Genomic DNA, 13441 nt, shown 5'->3' with positions numbered 1-13441 from the left:
AGGGAGAAGAGTATTAGGAAAATTATGTTCTTCTGTTATAACATTGGTTGCACTGGAAGAGCTGGGATAATTATGAAATCACTGGTTTAAAGTTGCTCCCTTTAGCTTTCTAGCAGTTCTTACCCTTTTTTTTTTTTTCTTTTTTAATAGAAAGTGTGATTAGTAAGACCATGTAGCTTAAAAACTAAATACACCGATGTTCATGTTAAGGACATAGGAGGCGTCTGCTACCCCACTCTATGAATCTTTTTAGTGTGCAAGAAGAAAATATGCTTTATTTTATGTCTCCTTAGCTATACTAAGGCGAGAAATATTATTTATGATTTCTTGAGTGTATCTAGTGCTAAATACCATGCCAAGTGCTTCCTTGCATTGATAATTTTATTTACTGTGTGTGTAGTGCTATAAGAAGTTGGACCAAGGTTTTGTATTCCACATTTTTACCTTGTAAGTTTTTCCAGACCATTTCAGTCTACCACCATTTTCCTACTAACTTGAAGCATTTTTTTCTTTTTAACCATGGTTGTTTATCTTCTGTGCTGTTACTTATACCTACTCATTTTGCCTTCAGCTGGCAGTAGATCTGGGTCTCCTGGAAGAGTTTTGACAACAACCACACTTTCCACTATGAACACAGGAGTTCAAAGAGTGTTAGTGAATCCTGCAACTGCACAAAAACGAAGCAAAATCCCACGAAGTCAGGGATGCAGTAGAGAAGCTAGTCCTTCTAGATTGTCAGTAGGTAAGAATCACTGAATAACCCCTGGGTTCTGTATAGCCCTTCGTACTTTAAGTGCTGGATACCTACAGCTTGCGTTTAGTTATTGTTGGATGACAAAATGAGCATATGTATTGATAATCTAAAACGTGCCTGTTTCCTGAGGCTAGTCTTTGATATACAAGACAGTTTTAAATTTAAGCAGAAACTTTAATTTTTTGCTGTCAGGATGCGGTAGTTGTTCTTTTCCTCGCCTCCTTTTCTTTGTTCTCTCTTTAACTTTTCTTCACTCCTTGTCCCCACCCCCAAAATACCTACGTCCATTGAATGAAAGTGTGATACCATTTTGAAAAGATTTATTTTCTTCATTACTCTTCTGTGTCTTCTGCGTATGTGTGCATGCATGTGTATACTTCTGTGATACAAAAATGAGTATCGTATGTCTTAAACCTCATGGTATAACCTGATTACATTTTATTACAAACAATGTAATTGAAAAGTATGGGTTGATTTTTTTTTTTTTTTTTGTATTTTGATTTTTACCTTAGCTGCATTAGCTTTATATTTTCCTTTTCTAGAAAGCTGTGGGTCTTTCATTTGCATTACTGTTGATTAATTTGATCTTGAGCACAAACTTTGAATCAATACTCTGTTCATATTTTTTTTGTTGCTTGTTTCCTCTCCATCCTTTTCAAGAGATTTTTCAACCATTCTGTAAAGAGATGGTAAATCCCCGTTTTTATCTGTGCGAAGAAATAATTTCATTGAACTGGCTACACTTAGTGTAATCCAGCACAATCAAGAAAGTGTGTGGAAAGTTATGACTTACAATAGGATATAACCCTCAGTGTCTTTTCTTAGAAGTACGTCTTTGATCTTACTGCAAAACAGAATTGCATTAAAACTGCAACTTTTCTTATGTCTTCTCCCTTCTGTGCTGCTGTTTGTCTGTACCCTGAATCATACTAGCGCGAGGCAGCCGCATTCCTCGGCCTAGTGTGAGTCAGGGGTGCAGTCGGGAGGCCAGCCGCGAAAGTAGCAGGGACACGAGCCCTGTCCGCTCTTTTCCACCCCTTGGTAAGTACTCAGAGTCCCTTGTTGTGCATGGCTGTCTTTGCCCTTCGTTATGTGCGCCTAACGAATCCGTGCCTCCTTCGTTTAGCTTGTAGCCGGCCATCATTATTTTCCCTTCCTTTGGCTCACTCACCACTTACCTCCGTGGAGAACTGACCAATGTGTGAATGGGTTGCACACTTGAAAAATAAAGGCTTTGCTGGTGTTAGTCTTACCTTAAATGCCAAGTCTGGAGAGGTGTGTGTGAGATACGCAGTGCCTAGACTGTTTTTGAAAGGGCTGTTCTGCTTTTGGTAAGTTTTTTGAAATTAGCTGTTTCTAATGTAATTTACAGCACTCATTGCATGGGTGCAGTTAGATAATGCCTTTCTCACTGAGCAGCTAGAGCAAGCAAGATAGTGTGTCTGTCGCCCTCTGCCTTTCCCTGAATCAACAGCTAGGGCCTGCTGGTATTCAGAATTGCTCCTTAGTCAATGAATCATTTCAGTGTACGAGAAGAACACGTGCTTCATTTTATGTCTCTTTAGCTACACTGTCATCGTTGTATGATGTGAAAGAATAATAAAAATTTTAACTTTTTGCTATTGAAGGAAGTAAATATGATGGTGCAGGTAAGGAACCGATCTCCTGAAGCAGAACTGTACTCTGAGGCTGCTTTCCATTTTCTGAAAATGAACAGGGCAAGTAGTGAAGTCCTTATGCAGATAGATGAACCGAAGTACAGTTCTGAAATTTACTTGCAATCTGTGTAGAACAAGTGATAAGTACTTGAAGTAGCAGCTGTTGTTACGTAGGGAAGAAGAGAGGCATTGAAAACTTTAACATTCACACACCCATAGCCACGTTCCATCCTTGTTCCAAGAGCTGCTATAAGCAAAAGTTTTGTTTTCACTCAGCGTTTCAGCTTACTGGCCTGACACATAAAAGATTTTTCAAGATTGTCAAGCTGTTGTCTCTTTCTGAAAAGTCAGTAAGGCATAGGAACTTAAGCTTATAATTAGTTTAACGTGTTGTTGGTTAAGGATTGGGGAAGCTTCTCATCTCCGTGTATCCTTGTCAAGGTTACTGAGAAGTTGGTAGTAAGATTTGATAAAAGTCTTCTTACATGTTGGGGTTGTTTGTTTGTTTGTTTCTATTTATTGTTTGGTAATACAATACTGTCTATGTAAGATTGTATCTGAAACTGATCTTTTTGGGTGTTATCTTTGTCTGAGTCTTCAGTATGTGTCCCTCTTTGGATCAAGTGTTGCTTACAGTTTAGGACTTTGTAATACTAGCTGTTAAACGTAGTCTGAAAATAGTAAATATCTGGTTTCTGTCTCAAATTGAGGCACCAGTCTGTGCTCATAATTAGCACTGGAGGTCTGTTGTGGTCTTTAGGGCAGTATGCTTCCTTCCAGCCATGGTTTTATTGGGAAAGTATAGATTAATTGAATGAAAGCTGTTTCAATAACTAATGCTAATTTGTCCAGATGCTGTTTAGTTGGTAAATTAAATTAAAAGTAGACATTATGCAGGATCCATTAGTAAATTCATATCTTTTACTAAAACACAGCTGGCAGACTGTGTTGTAGTACACACTTATCTTCTTTTCTTTTAAAAATTAGGGTATTTTCCAAATCTTTTTGTGCTGCTTTTGCTACCTTACAGTTTGACTTCAATTACAGGCTTGTGAGGTCTGATTTACATTTTATATTTGGCCAAATGCTTGTTATCTTAAGAAATCTGTATTAAGCTAATACCATAAGGTGGGTCTTTGGGGTGGATGCTACTTGACGTTTTATTTTTATTGATGGAGTTTAATTTTTGTATTCAGATATCAAAACAAGTACCAATACAAATACAGTAGGTTGAATTGTCTGATAGCACAGAGAATACAAAGTAGCATGTGTAGGCGTCCAGTGTTGGGGTTGGCTTGTTGTTTTGTTTTGGGTTTTTTGTTTGTTTGTTTGTTTGGGTTTTTTTGTTTTTTTGTGTTTTTTTTTTTTTTTTTAAAAAAAGCAGCTATACCTGGAATAAATGATGATTCCTAGGATTCTTTCTAGAATGACTTCTTATTTGAATGATTTTGAATGTCATTTAGTGTTGTGTTGGACCAGTTTTGTCTTATGGGATGCTATTAACTTCTATCAAAAATATTAAATTTAATGTTTTTCAAGAGTACAAGTGGAAGATGAAAATAAGGCAAATTCAGCTCTGTGTTTGTAGCTAGAGACGGTTTTACATGGGGTTGGAGAGGGGAATGTGATTTGTATTGCATCTGATTCTCAGCGCAGAAATTTTTGCTTACAGATGCTAAGCCCTTTGGGGCATACAGTGACCCAAATGCTCCATAATTGCTTCTCTGTATACATTGGTATGAAGTGTTCATGTAATCTCACATCTCGGTGTAAGATTTCTAAACTGGGAGATTACAGCCACTCTGAGAAGCAAGTGATTTGTAATTTATATGGAATTGCCTGTTTTTCTATTACATATAGTTAATATTAAATATCAGACTAGTATAATTTAGCTAAGAAATTATGTTATTTTGAGTCCATTAAAGAACTTATTTTGATCGATTTTTTTCAAAAAATGAAACAACAAAAGTAAATACTTGCACAATTTCTGCAATTTGAAGGGTACAAAGAATATTCTTCAAAATATGCTGTGTAATGAGGTATGTTTGATCCGATATAGTGCTTTCTTTCACTGTCTTAAAAATTTGTCCAGCGTATTTCAAACGTACATGGGGACAGGATCATTTTGAATTATATGACTAAGGTTTGAATTTTTAATTGTACCTTTAATTTTCAGGGTTTGTTGATAGAAAGCAATAGAAGGGTTTATCCCATTATTGCTTGTATTCAAAACTCTATCAGTTGTGATGCCTATGTTTTGACATCCTTTTCCATGCTGAGACAAACTTTCTAAAGAACTAAGTATTCTTCAAAGCAATATTTGCAAAGTAAAATTCCCTAGCTAAACAGCTTCATGCAGATTTAGTTTGAAATAAGATACGTTGCTGTGCCTGATGTATGGAGTAGAGAACTTTACATGGAAAAAACACAGTGGTGTTTCCGGGACCATTACAAGACTTAGGATCGTTTTGGAGTTCACTCAGGTGGCGACGTGTGCTTCCCCAAATGTGATCTGGTCCCTGTACGGGTTATTTGATTCAAATCAGACTCTTAAGTTGTCTATGTTAACCAGAGTAAAGGATGATTCATTTGATTCCTGGTTTCCATTTATGTATCCAAAAGATGTAAAATATTTGCACTTACAGTTATTTATTAAATTGTAAGATTATACCTGGGGCTTATGTCGCTGTGGGTGGACATTTGAATTCAAGTTAAAATTGTCAAAAGCAGTTTCATTTACAGGGCTGTAAAAATCTAACTTAAGTGAACCAAAGAAAAAAGATGAGTTGTTTAAAAACATTTTGAATTTAAAATTACTTGAATTAAGAAAGACAATATTAGCAATGGTGATTTAAGTTCTTTAGAATCTCTAAAACGCCAGTTTTATGCAAGTGCCAGAAGGAGGAGGGTACTCGGTTTTTATTCAAAAATCCCTAAGGATCTCCGATTCCTACTTCCCTAACTTTAAGGAATCTTAATGAGCTATAGTAACTTACATTAACGCTTCAATTTAGTGTTTTTTTATTTAAAGAAAACAATACAAATGTGAAATATTAAATGCATTAAATTATTTAATTTTTTTTTATTAAAAATGAAGAGTTTTAACTGAGGTTGACTTACCTGCATATAGACAAGAACTCAAGTTTAAAAATTGTCAGCTGCTAACTAACACAGTAAGTTTATGCAGGAGTCACTTTTTGCAGATAGGATTTGGTATGTGAACTCCAGCTCTGACTTGAGCACGTAGAATTGAGTTAACTCTACAATGGGAGACCAGTATCAGTGGAACTTTTTAGGTATTTGTAAGGATTCTGGTGTATGTGTGTATGTGTGCGCGCGCATGTGTGTGTACGCATTTTTTTCTTCTTAAACATTCTTGCTTTTAATCTGCTCTTAATCTTTTAAATTAAAAAAATTACGCATGAAATGTCCATTGTACATAAACCTATATAATTCTATATAATCATATTCTGTATAATCAAAAAACTTCTCTGAAGCATTTGCCTTCTATGTAATACTCAGTTTCTTGTGCTAAAGCTGAATCATACTGATAAATATTCTCTCGTTCATCTGAGCAACTATTGCAGCGCTTTGATTCCATGGTAATAGATAGGGTTTATATGATCCTGTTATTGCAGCTTCCAGACATCACTCCAGATCCACCGGTGCCCTCTACACTCCTGATGTTTATGGGGCTGCAGGTGAAGGATGAGTACACTTTGCTGTCATCTGTGCAGTCATCCTGGATTTTTTTTTTTCCCACCCACTTGGTTATTCTCATAGTTCAGTTATAAAAAGCATTATTTATGTTAATTTGAGTTTTGTGGTTTCAATAATCCAGATAGATGTGTTTATGTTGCTAGATTTCGTATCCACCCCCACCCTCCAATGTTAATCCTTTTCTTCCTTAACAATAATAATTTTGTTTTTACTTGCAGAAGAACATTTTTAGTTTTCCATTTTTCAGCATTTTTAGAGCATTCTTTATGCATGTAGTTTTCTAATCAGCACTCAGTAGCCTTCCTATTGTATTTGCTTTCTTTTTAAACAAAAACAAAAACCCAAAATGAAGAAGACATTACGTTTAAAAAAAAAAAAAAGGTTCATTCAGTTAAAACTATTGTTTTGTTGGGCTTTTTTCCCCTGTAATATTGGAATAGAATGTTTGTTTATGACTCTGTTTTTTTTACTTCATTTCTTACTTTTTGCTGCACCACTAAAGACTTCAGAATGAACATAATCAATATTTTAGCCACTATGTAATTTATTAGAAATGTTAAGCAAATGCTTTTCTTCTGCTTGGGTTTTTTTTTAAGTGAGTGTGGTATTAATGTCCCACATTGCTATTCTGACTGAATTCTTTGTATTCAATTTTGTTGTTGTTACAACAGGTACCGGCTTTGGAATTAGTCAGTCGAGTAGATTGTCATCATCAGTTAGTGCTATGCGAGTTCTGAACACGGGTTCTGACGTGGAAGAGGCAGTAGCAGATGCTTTGGTAAGAATCTTGCGCTTATCTTGTGTAGAATATAGACTCTCAAAATGTTTGGTACGTGTGCATTACAGTATGCAAAAGAACTTGTCATTCATTATTTTATTGGCTTCTAGGTGGGGAAAAAAGAGAAACTGAATTGCTAGAGCTGCAAAATATTGGAATTTTTGTTCCCTACAGAAGTCTTAACTTTTGAGAAACGTATATTTTTCCATGGCAGACAGAAAGAGTCTTGGACTGTTCTGTTGGAGTGGCCCAAGGAGCCACTCGAGCAGGTAGCACTAACCAGCAGTTTCCCACAACAGCGAGACAAACTTCTGGATAGGTTGAAGGCTTGTCAGAGAGGGAACGATGACAGCTAAAGCCCTCTGCTTATCATAAGTCTGTGTTCCGTTTAAAGTCGTTCTGTCTGACAACATGTGAGATTGATGCTGAAGAGAGAAACTGATGGCTTGGCAGGCAGCATTTCATAAGTTTAGTTTTTGTTTTCAAAACGTTACACTGAATTTAAAACTGGTTGTGCCATTCTGTTTCTTAACCTTTACTGTTCTTCAAAAGGGTGGGTTTGGCTCCTCTACCTCCCTGCCTCGGTTAGCCAAACTGAACGCATCATGTATTTTGCTTTTCTGACATTTACACCGGCAAGCTAAAATCTTCCATTCATTTAAAATACTGACACTATGAACCAGATACATTTTTATCAAATATTGTATACTATTTGAATATCATTAAGTATTTGTAAGTACCTGTTATCTTGTTATCAGAATGTTTTAAGGAATTTGTCATTACTCTGTTTTAACAAAAAGATTATGTGGAGCACTAGTAAAAAAATACAAATTTAATTATAGCCAGATATGACTGGATAGAGAGAAACAAAATTTCAAAGGAAAAAATCTGACAAACTCTGTCATGTTCTTAGTCTGGCAATTTATTGATTTCTTGGTTAGTACTGTCATCTTGACATGTTGGTTTAAAATTTCCGTTCCTTCACTGGCACAGAGCTCAGGATATCTGTGAAATCTTACCAAAGATGTCATGGTGAGACTAAGTGGTTTTTCCCCTTTCTGATGTTGTAAACTTGCAAAAAGTTTTCAGCATTGATGGGGAATGCTAATTGGTAAACTGGAAGTTACTCTGGATTTTGGAATAGGGAACAATAGAAAAACAGTCCATGGAACATGAAAAGTTTGTGGCTGTAATTTGAAAGCCTGTGTATAGATTTATCCACACTGGTGCTACATTAAGAGTATCTTTACTACTTTTAGCAGCTTCCTACCTCATTCAAATTTAGCTGGGCAAAGTATGTAGTAAGAACATAAATTGAGGAGAAACTCATGCTTCCAATGACTGCTCTTGAGGCTTGAATGAGTCCTGCTTTGTTGAAGCAATAAAATTTGTTCATAGAAACTGGTTTGTATTACCTCTATCCAAAATAGCACGATGCTTCTAGAAGTGTTAGAGGAGAATTAGTTTGTATATTTTAGCTAAAATCTGTTATTTCAAAGAAGGATCGCGAACAGCAGCATATTAATATTTTAGTATTTGCATGCCTGGTTGCCTGCCGTGCTCTAAATGTACAGGTTTTCCTGTACAAATGGCTAAAGGGCTCCATTTAGATGGAAATCTGGTTATGAACACCCTTCTTGTTTTCTCATAGAATAAATTCCCCCCTCAGAACAGTGTTTTTAAAAGGTACGTTGTAAAGTCCTGACAGATGTAATATAAAAATAAAAAATATTCTGGATTGTATTACTATTTTTATGGTATGAAAAATACTCAGCCAGTACTGCTTCAGCCAAAGGGGTATCAGTCTTCTGGCTAAGATCTGGTTTGAATATAAGACGCATGAAATCCTGCGATATCACGATCTTTACATATTTTTATACCTTTTACTTTAACACAGTCCTTGACATTTCAGAATTTATTACTTTAAATTTTTTTTTAACTTCTGGTGACCCTTTTCAAAAATGCTCATGTGTGTGATTTTTTTTGATTCCTTTATTCTCTTAGAAATGTGTGTATGCTTGTTCTGTTGATAGTAAGCTTGCTTGTTACATGATGTATTGGCTAGTTTGTATTGTGATATCCTTAAAGTTATTCTGCAGTCAAAAATGAGAACCCTGTGCAAATGGCAACGGTAATTAAGGGGAAAACAGTCACTTATACTACTGCTTCATTGAGTATGTTACGAAACCAAATTTTTAACTACTAGCTTCCACTCAAGGATTTGAATGGCAAAGTTATTTTGCAGACGTCTGTGCTTTTCCTTTTAGGATAAATAGCTTTCTTTTTTTTTTTTTCCCCTCTGGCCTTTGGCATGTTGTGTTTTGTTTTGTTTGGCTTGCTTTTGTTTTTAGGGGATTTGGGATTTTGCAATATGTAGCTAATTTTTTTGTAGGACATTGACTACCGTAGTAATTGTTGCAATGACAAAATTCAGATACTGAAATGAATTTAAACAAAGACAGAGATGGGAAGTTGGGAAAATAAAGTTTAAGTGAAGGTTTCATAGTTAGATAGCAGTTGACTGCATGTGTTAAGTCTTCATGTTCAAACATCACTGCATAAGACACAAAGATTTCGACAGAGCTGTCTTTGTGACCAGCTAGCAGGTGATACCTAATATTTCCCTGGAAGTGGAAGCTTAGCAAAGTGCTTCTTGGCAATCCACGGTATGCTGATAGGATACAGAGAGCTAAGAACAAAATTTACAGTAAGACTATGTGCTTTCCAGTGGCAGGTAGTTTTAATAGTCACAGTGCTGCTATGCTTTACCTTCCTGTTCTCAATTTCTGTTTCTTTTCAATAATTTACTGCTAACAGCTCTTAGGAGACATACGGACTAAGGTATAGAAACTATTTTCCTTCTTCAGTAGTTTAATATTTTGTTATTAACATGTTTGCTACAAAGTAAGTTAAAATGACAGAATATGTGGATTTAGACCCGATTCTTATATTCTGTAACATATATAAAGCTATTAAGTGAAATAACTAACTTTCAGTATAGTCTTTATGTCACCCTATAATGCAATTTTATGGATTTTTACAAGTGGAATGTTTCATTAAACTTATGTCTTCTCTGTGTTTGCTTTGGTTTTATATTTGGAATACTATGCCAGCCCTACTTCTTTAAAGTATTTTTATTAACTTGGTTTGACCTGCCGAACAGTTGGAGCAGTTCATCACTGCAGGGAGTAGGGGTCACACCGATTATTTGAACTGTTGGTCTTCCTACTCATTATGGGTTTGTATACTATCTCTTTGAAAATCGGTACTAATGTGGGGTGTTTCTGTACAATAGAAGAAGCCTGTGCGAAGAAGATACGAGTCCTATGGGATGTACTCAGATGATGATGCCAACAGTGATGCATCAAGTGCCTGTTCAGAAAGGTCCTATAGCTCTAGGAATGGAAGTATACCGACGTATATGAGACAGACAGAAGATGTGGCTGAAGTCCTAAATCGCTGTGCCAGCTCCAACTGGTCAGAGAGAAAAGAAGGCCTTCTAGGCCTGCAAAACTTACTAAAGAACCAGAGAACTTTAAGGTAAGAGGACATGTGAAGAGGAAAAACATTTTCTTTCACAGTTGAAGGGAGGCAAGGGAAGTAGGAAAGGAGGCTGATGTTCTAGAGTACAGAAAGCTGGGGAGAGGGAAAGCATGGTGTGTGCCTGTGAGCGTAAGATGGGGAAAGAATGAGCTCAGTTTAAGAAATGGAATTCAAAATCAAGAGAATTATTGCAGTATAAAAGATTCCTAAAGTGCTTGCTTCTAGTATTGATGGAAAGCCTTTATTTTTATTTATAAGTTACTTTTTATTAATTTTTATTGGGTGTTTATTAAGAAGAAACTGTTTACTGCTAGCTCCTAAGAATACCATTTTCATTATCTGCTTTTTTAAAGTAGTCAGGAATGGTATAATGTATGAATTAGCTTAAAGAGACATTTCTAGGTTGAAAGTCTTGCTTTAGACAAATTCTATTACATTTTTTGTCTATGTCCTAAACAAAATGCTTTTCTCTACTTTGTTTACCAGATTATTTGATTCAATAATTGCAGTTGATTTCACTGATTGCTATGCTTTACTGTTGTGGTAGTACCAGCAGAGGTGTTGACTAATGTATTGTTGTCACTTTGGCAGTCGTGTTGAGTTGAAAAGGTTGTGTGAAATCTTCACAAGAATGTTTGCTGATCCTCACAGTAAGGTATGTTTAGGTTTCTCTTTCTTTCAGTATGCATTTGAAAACTTATTCATAGAAAGCCAGTTGCAGTAAAATATGTCAGCGATATTTGCATGTGTAAAAATTTGACAAACTATTCTATAAGCTGTTAATGGTATTCGATTTCAAGCCATTTAATTTGCAATTTTGAACAAGGTAATTTTCCACTTTTTTCACAGGATAATTGAAATAAGGGTTAATTTCATCTAAAATGCATTGAAATAGTTCAACAGTTTGTGCTCAAAATTTGTAGTTTTAAGTAGTCATGTTGTTTACAGAGGCCACTTCAACATGAGTAACTGTTTTCTCTCAAGTAGAAACAAAAGACTCTGGTGCAGTAATTTAAATCATAAAGAGAGTGGACTAAATTGTACATGATGAGTCTGTATTTTGTATTACATAGCTTATGATGTCTTCCTTGAATTTTATCGATAAATAGGGCTGGTAGTTGAGACTGTTGAGTAATTTTTACATCATTGGTAGTATTCAGTAAGTAAGGTGGAGACTATGCTTCAGTATAAAAGAAAATGCGATGTTTTATTCACTTTTACCTAGGTAAAGACGAAGTATGGATGATACATCAAGGAGAATAATCCTTCTGTTTTCTAAGATCATGAAAATCTTCTTAATTGAGTTACTTTGCTTGATAGTATGTTTACAGTTTTTGTGGGAGGTGGGTTACTAGTACAGCTTCATATATGCAGTAATTTCCTATAGCAGAAGGACTGCAGGTAAGGTCCTAATGGTATCAAGTAAAACACCTGTAACTTCATATTTCGTTTGAATTATAGGCTAGTTTGGAAGAAACCTTATATTTATGTTGAGTATAACATGTCCCACTTTGTGTCCATATTTCAGAATTGGTAAAATTATAACCTAGAAAAACTCAGAGCAAGGTAGTTGTGTCAGAAGTATTGGCTTTTCCCAGCAGAATTCTGAAAAACTACTTTGATTATGCAATACATGTTACATATTTTTAAGTCTCTCCTATTGCTTCAATGGAAAGTTAAATTCAGAGTGTTGAGAAGTCTTGACAGGTTAACTTAGTGTTCATCTGTCCTCCTTACTTTTCCTGCTGGAAAAAGTGACTTAGCTGCGATCTGTGACACCATGTATTTTGGAAGAAACTTGCATTGCACGCAGCAACGTGGTATGAAAGTTGCTCACATACTGCAGAAATGCAGAACAAAAGACCAAAGCCAAGCGGTTACAGAGAAACTGAAGAAAACTTTCCATAAAAAGAATAGTTAAGTCAGAGGAGAGGAAAGAAAATCAATGTTGTCATTACTTCATTTAAAATCCAGTAATATTTCAAAATTGTTAATCGTGGCTTGGTTTAATTTTGCTTGTTCTTGTGTTAATTAATATTACAGCTATGCATATATCAGAACTACCCTGGAGATGTGTTTTGTAGTGGGGGAGTCAGGGAAGGATAACGTAAACGTTCCAAATTTTAGTTGTATGTAGCAGAAGAGCATTTTATCTTTTCAGTAAACCTTCAGGAATGTTACATTGACTTATTCTAGTTGATTGTTTTGTTTACGGGGCATTCTGACATAAAATAATGTTGCTTTGATTTTGACGAATTGGTGTGTGTTATGGCACATGTGCTACACCTCTTACAGTCACTGAAACCTTGCCTGCTTTTTGGTGTTGCAAAACTGTTAATATTTATCAGAATCCTCTAAGTGTTAAGAGTTCATGAGCTGTGAATTTTGTATCGCACACAGTGGCTACACAAATCTCATCTTTGATTCTTTTCAAGTGTCTGTAGTAATTATTCTGTCATCTTTTTTTTTTTTTTTAAAAAGGTTTAGTTTAACATGATAGCTGGATGTAGGGAATTGCTTAGAAAAAGAGAGTAATATCATTTGGAGGAGAAAATGGGAGAATGATTTGAAGGACATGCCAAGTGCTTACTTTTAGAATACATTGGGTATCCCAATAAAATTACTAAATTTATCATAAAAGTTTGAAATACCTTTTTTGTTTTATTTTGTTTTATATTCCATACAGGAACTTTGTATTGATGGCCACTAATTTGTGTGTTTTTATCTTTTTCCCTTTTTTGTTGTTTTTTTTTCTTTTCTTTTCTTTTGTTTATGTTTTGTTTTGCATGCTGTCCCCTGTGTTGGAACTCTCTTTAGAGAGTAAGTTGGTTCGATATTTGTTGGAAGCCTAACCTTACTTGCATGAATGTGCAATTAACCCTTTTTCTCTATTTTTCTTCCCCAAAGAGTTCATGCAGTGTCAAGCCTTTTGCAATCATAAAATGCTATATACAATTATGTAAACTGTGTGGTAAAGTTTCGAGATGT

At 35.4% G+C, this 13441-nt stretch overlaps 1 protein-coding gene across 2 annotated transcripts in view; it reads left to right on the top strand.

The window, feature by feature from the left end:
- CLASP2 (cytoplasmic linker associated protein 2) overlaps positions 1–13441 on the top strand; it is a 150318-nt gene that overhangs the window by 110346 nt on the left and 26531 nt on the right. Inside the window, exons 23-29 of one of the 2 annotated variants that reach the window (XM_009894995.1) lie at positions 572–742; positions 1688–1795; positions 6804–6910; positions 9728–9751; positions 10206–10450; positions 11045–11108; positions 11479–11481. In XM_009894995.1, coding sequence (XP_009893297.1) covers positions 572–742; positions 1688–1795; positions 6804–6910; positions 9728–9751; positions 10206–10450; positions 11045–11108; positions 11479–11481 — 722 coding nt within the window. The remainder of the gene's footprint in view (positions 1–571; positions 743–1687; positions 1796–6803; positions 6911–9727; positions 9752–10205; positions 10451–11044; positions 11109–11478; positions 11482–13441) is intronic. The other variant, XM_009894997.1, reaches the window with a different exon arrangement.

The sequence above is a fragment of the Charadrius vociferus genome, unplaced genomic scaffold (genome assembly GCF_000708025.1).
Source record: "Charadrius vociferus isolate BGI_N301 unplaced genomic scaffold, ASM70802v2 scaffold51, whole genome shotgun sequence".
NCBI classification, from domain to species: domain Eukaryota; kingdom Metazoa; phylum Chordata; class Aves; order Charadriiformes; family Charadriidae; genus Charadrius; species Charadrius vociferus.
Note: the sequence above shows the minus strand (reverse complement) of the source record. Positions and strands in the feature narration are given on the sequence as shown.